We start from the raw sequence: 6143 nt of genomic DNA, 5'->3' as shown, positions 1-6143 counted from the left end.
TGTATGCTGGGGAAATGTAATCTGATAATGAGATCACCCATCTTTATTATGCCGACCCAGTCAAGGCAATTACCCAAAAGGCACAAGATCAATTCCGCATGGTGTTTTTGTCTATGGCACAGTGTGTGTGGGTGCGTGTGTGTGTGTGTGTGTGTGTGTGTGTGTGTGTGTGTGTGTCTGTCTGTCTGTAAAAGCCATACGAACTAATCTATTTACGTCCATGTAATACTTGATTCCCATGAATTCCCAATTGATGCATTTTGGCATCATTTCAAGCAACCTCACAGCAGCCAAACTCATGTGACTTTACCAATGGACTAAATCACATCAGAACATCAACCCCTGTGCATACTCAACTGTTTGTGTCCTTTCATCAACCCCTGTGCATACTCAAGTGTACCTGTCCTTAAATCAACCCCTGTGCATACTCAAGTGTACCTGTCCTTAAATCAACCCCTGTGCATACTCAACTGTATGTGTCCTTACATCAACCCCTGTGCATACTCAAGTGTTTGTGTCCTTTCATCAACCCCTGTGCATACTCAACTGTTTGTGTCCTTTCATCAACCCCTGTGCATACTCAACTGTTTGTGTCCTTTCATCAACCCCTGTGCATACTCATAAGTGTACATGTCCTTTCATCAACCCCTGTGCATACTCAAGTGTACATGTCCTTTCATCAACCCCTGTGCATACTCAAGTGTACCTGTCCTTTCATCAACCCCTGTGCATACTCAAGTGTATGTGTCCTTACATCAACCCCTGTGCATACTCAAGTGTATGTGTCCTTACATCAACCCCTGTGCATACTCAAGTGTATGTGTCCTTTGTAACAGGGCATACTCATAAGTGTACATGTCCTTTGTAACAGGTCATACTCATAAGTGTATGTTTCCTTTGTAACAGGGCATACTCATAAGTGTATGTGTCCTTTGTAACAGGGCATACTCATAAGTGTATGTGTCCTTTCATCAACCCCTGTGCATACTCAACTGTATGTGTCCTTTCATCAACCCCTGTGCATACTCAAGTGTACATGTCCTTTCATCAACCCCTGTGCATACTCAAGTGTATATGTCCTTACATCAACCCCTGTGCATACTCAAGTGTACCTGTCCTTTCATCAACCCCTGTGCATACTCAAGTGTATGTGTCCTTACATCAACCCCTGTGCATACTCAAGTGTATGTGTCCTTTGTAACAGGGCATACTCATAAGTGTACATGTCCTTTGTAACAGGGCATACTCATAAGTGTATGTGTCCTTTGTAACAGGGCATACTCATAAGTGTATGTTTCCTTTGTAACAGGGCATACTCATAAGTGTATGTGTCCTTTGTAACAGGGCATACTCATAAGTGTATGTTTCCTTTGTAACAGGGCATACTCATAAGTGTATGTGTCCTTTGTAACAGGGCATACTCATAAGTGTATGTGTCCTTTGTAACAGGGCATACTCATAAGTGTATGTGTCCTTTCATCAACCCCTGTGCATACTCAAGTGTACATGTCCTTTCATCAACCCCTGTGCATACTCAAGTGTACATGTCCTTACATCAACCCCTGTGCATACTCATAAGTGTATGTGTCCTTACATCAACCCCTGTGCATACTCAAGTGTATGTGTCCTTACATCAACCCCTGTGCATACTCATAAGTGTATGTGTCCTTTGTAACAGGGCAAAACGCTCCCCAATGAAGAGTTAGTCTCTTAGTCTCACCTGCAAAGCTTTAGGTTTCAGCCTTCGGAGCCTCGTTGGCTGTGGCTGAAGACGGAGGAGGAAAATAAAGAGATTAAAGCAAAGATCATTATTAACATTAATGATATTGATGTAATGTAGACCAAAAGCTTTTTCAATAGACACCCTTCGTCAACGTCTGTAGGACCAGGCTGGGTCTGGGTCAGGGTCAGGGTCAGGGTCTCGTCTGGTCTGGTCTAGTCTGGGTCTGGTCTGGTCTGGTCAGGGTCTGGGTCAGGGTCTGGTCTGGTCTGGTCTGGTCTGGTCAGGCCAGGCCAGGCCAGGTCAGGTCAGGTCTTGTCAGGGTCTGGTCTGGTCTGGTCTGGGTCTGGTCTGGTCCGTGTTTGGTCAGGGTCTGGGTCAGGGTCTGGTCTGGTCTGGTCTGGTCTGGTCAGGCCAGGCCAGGTCAGGTCAGGTCAGGTCTTGTCAGGGTCTGGTCTGGTCTGGTCTGGTCTGGTCTGGGTCTGGTCTGGTCTGGTCTGGTCTGGGTCTGGGTCTGGGTCTGGGTCTGGGTCTGGGTCTGGTTGGGTTTGGGTCTGGGTTTGGGTCTGGGTCTGGTTGGGTTTGGGTCTGGGTCTGGGTCTGGGTCTGGTCTGGTCTGGGTCTGGGTCTGGGTCTGGGTCTGGGTCTGGGTCTGGGTCTGGGTCTGGTCTGGGTCTGGTTGGGTTTGGGTCTGGGTCTGGGTCTGGGTCTGGACTGGGTCTGGTTGGGTTTGGGTCTGGGTCTGGGTCTGGACTGGGTCTGGGTCTGGTCTGGGTCTGGTCTGGTCCGTGTTTGGTTAGGGTCTGGTCTGGGTCTGGTCTGGACTGGGTCTCACCTTTAACAGCGATGAGGTTCTCAGCCTGCGCCTCCGTGTCTCCAGGCACGCTGAAACCCACATGAGAAGAGGAGCAGTCATCAGAGGAGGTGTGTGTGTGTGTGTGTGTGTGTGTGTGTGTGAGGTGTGTGTGTGTGTGTGTGTGTGTGTGTGTGTGTGTGTGTGTGTGTGTGTGTGTGTGAATACAGCGGGTGGCTCAGTCTCTGAGCTCTCCCCAATGAGCTCTTTTTAAAGTATAATTACCTGGCCTTCTGATTGCTGAAGCTGCAGCTGCACCTCCGACCTGAGACACACACACACACACACATACGTGTGCCCACACACACACACACACACACACACACACACACACACACACACACACACACATAAGTGTGCCCACACACACACACACACACACACACACACACACACACACACACACACACACACACACACAGTATAGTAAATGAGAGAGAGTCAAAAATGAGGTGATGCTCCAGGGTTAAGGACATCCATCCTTCTGTAATGCAGTAGGTCACAAAGATAAGGAATGAATGAAATCTCACTCAGAATGAGAAGGACCCCCAGAATAAAGACCACAACGGCGAACGTAATTCCCCCAATCCTCAGGGTCTCATAATCTACAAGCACAAGAGACGACAAGACAAGAGACGGCGGAATGTAAAACATCGTTTCCCAACGTAGCTCAACGTTTACAGATTGTCTCTGCCTCAGTGAGATATCAGATTGCAGCATTTCCAAGACTGTATTGAGGTATAAATCTACAAATGTACATTTAGATGATTGCAGATTAATTAACCGTGAGCAAGATCATGTAAGGCTTTGCTCAAACCAGGTGAGCATACCTAATTTCAAAGCTGAACTGGCACATTATTGTTCAAAAATGAATTTGAATACATCTCACCATAAGCAAACGGATCCATTTTTTACTGTTCAAAAATGAATTTGAATACATCTCACCATAAGCAAACTGATCAATTTTATACTGTTCAAAAATGTATTTGAATACATCTCACCATAAGCAAACGGATACATTTTTTACTGCTCAAAAATGAACTTGAATACATCTCACCATAAACAAACGGATCGATCGTTTTCTCTTTGCCATCTTGATCGGCTACTGCGTGCGTAAGCAGATTAATAGGTTAGTTAATAATAGTAATTATTAATAGTAATTATCATACATATTATTAATAATTATGAATATTAATAACTAAATCAATATAGTGTTCCTAGTGGGTTAATCGACATGTTATGTTGTTATCTAATCTTGTGTGGTTGCAAAGATGTTTCTCATTGACCCATAAAACTCATACTCCACTCTCAAGTCTGTTGCCTACTGTTATGTGTTTCAAATATTTACATTTAGCAGACGCTTTTATCCAAAGCGACTTACAAGGATCTATACACATTTTGCATTTACACTGATGGCACACTGCACATCAGGAGCAATTAGGGGTTCAGTGTCTTGCTCAAGGACGCCTCGACAGGGAATTGAACTAGCAATGTTCCGATTACTAAACGACTTCTCTACCTCCTGTACCACTGTCGCCCCAAGTATGAGGATCAATACACTAGCTGGACCCACTTACCCTGACCGTTAGGCTCGGACAGCGCTAAGGGAAGAGACAGAGAGACAGACAGAAAAAAAAGGAAAGAGATAGAGAAAAATATATAATAAGTGAGTGAGAAAGAGAGCAAGAGTGGGGAAAAAAAAAAAAACATTATTAATCAAATACATCCTGAAACTCATCCCACCCCCTTTCTTTACACAGACACACGTTTTTTCCGATTTCCAATAAAACCCCACTCTGTGGTAACCCATAGTACAAACATGTGTTCACTCTCTATGAACACACACAGTCTCCTCAGACAGCTTCAGTCCAGTCTGTGTCGAGAGGCGAAGAGAGAGAGAGAGGGAGAAAGAGGGGGCAAAGAGAGAGAGAGCAAGGAAGAAAGAGACAGAGAGACAAAGTAATGGGAGACTGAGAGACAACAATTCCCAGGACATTAACTCTCCAACTTCATAAAGTTCTGGCAACCATTCATGTAGGAGGGAGAAGGGAGAGACAGGCAAGGAGAAGAGAGAGATACGCTAGAAGAAGTGTGAGACAGACAAGGAGAAGACAGTCAAGGAAAGAGAGAGACAGTCAAGGAGAAGGGAGAGACAGGCGGGGAGAAGACAGTCAAGGAGAAGAGAGAGACAGTCAAGGAGAAGAGAGAGACAGACAAGGAGAAGGGAGAGACAGGCAAGGAGAAGAGAGAGACATGCGAGAAGAGAGAGACAGGCAAGGAGAAGAGAGAGACAGGCGAGGAGAAGAGAGAGACAGGCGAGGAGAAGAGAGAGACATGCGAGAAGAGAGAGACAGGCAAGGAGAAGGGAGAGAGAGGCGAGGAGAAGAGAGAGACATGCGAGGAGAAGAGAGAGAGTCAAGAAGAAGAGAGAGACAGTCAAAGAGAAGAGAGAGACAGGCAAGGAGAAGAGAACTCCAACGAGAATGTGAGGAGAATTGAACAGAAGAATGACAATGAAATCAACTCCAACACGAAGAGTGTAAGGAGAATTGGGCAGAAGAATGACACTGAAATCAACTCCAACACGAAGAGTGTAAGGAGAATTGGGCAGAAGAATGACAATGAAAGGCCACAACTTTCCAGGAATGAGAGAGACAGAGAAAGTGTGAGTGAAAGAGTGAAAAAAGCAAAGTGAAAAAGAGTGGGGAAAAGAACAAGACAGAAAGTGAGGGCGCATCATATGGACTATGGAATACGTAAACAAGAATGCCATGTTAAGAAAGAGGGTGTGTGTGAGTCTCTCTTTTTCTGTCTCTCTGACTGTCTGTCTGTCTGTCTATCTGTCTGTCTTGTCTGTCTGTCTGTCTGTCTGTCTTGTCTGTCTGTCTGTCTGTCTGTCTGTCTGTCTGTCTGTCTGTCTGTCTGTCTGTCTGTCTGTCTTGTCTGTCTGTCTGTCTGTCTGTCTGTCTGACTGTCCGTCTGTCTGTCTCTCTGTCTGTCTGCCCGTCTATGTCTTTCCTAACCTACTACTTGGTTAAAGCTGTATGCAGTTAGCTGAGGGCTGTGGCAATCCTCCCACCAAATGAGATCTTCTAGAAGCTCGCCAGTTCCATACCCACTCCACTCATCTACGCCATGTTCATATGTGTATGTGTCATATTTATTCACAGTATCCAGTGCACAGGTCTCCTCTCGCACCACAAGCACTCTCACTCTGCTCTGCTCTCCAAGGGCAGCCTCTTCTGCAGGCTGGCGGGTTCGTCCGTGCCTCTCCTCTATGCTGCCTGTCTCGCCACAGTCCCAGGAGGGGCCGTGGGGCGCCTGAGTGTTTGTATATTTGTTTGAGTGTTGTGTGTGTGTGTGTGTGTGTGTGTGTGTGTGTGTGTGTGTGTTTGCGTGTGTGTGAGAGTGTGTCTGTGTGTGTGTGTGTGTGTGTCTGTGTGTGTGTGTGTGTGTGTGTGTGTGTGTCTGTGTGTGTGTCTGTGTGTGTTGGGGGGGTGGGGACTTACCAGCTACAGACACCAGGAACGAAAAGAGGAAGAGCAGAGCAGTTTCCATGGCAACTGCAGA

The 6143-nt window shown here is 46.1% G+C and overlaps 1 protein-coding gene across 1 annotated transcript; it reads right to left on the bottom strand.

The window, feature by feature from the left end:
* Positions 1-1730: 1730 nt before the first annotated feature.
* Positions 1731-6131, bottom strand: fxyd6 (FXYD domain containing ion transport regulator 6; the record flags this gene model as incomplete). Its single annotated transcript, XM_080844560.1, has 7 exons — positions 1731-1765; positions 2436-2605; positions 2799-2838; positions 3104-3178; positions 3631-3675; positions 4151-4174; positions 6083-6131. 7 exons carry the CDS (start codon positions 6129-6131, stop codon positions 1731-1733), a joined length of 438 nt encoding a protein of 145 aa, XP_080700686.1.
* Positions 6132-6143: the final 12 nt, after the last annotated feature.

This window comes from Sprattus sprattus (genome assembly GCF_963457725.1).
Source record: "Sprattus sprattus genome assembly, chromosome: 9".
Lineage (NCBI taxonomy): Eukaryota > Metazoa > Chordata > Actinopteri > Clupeiformes > Clupeidae > Sprattus > Sprattus sprattus.
The sequence above is the reverse complement of the archived record's forward strand: the minus strand, read 5'-3'. Positions and strand labels throughout refer to the sequence as shown.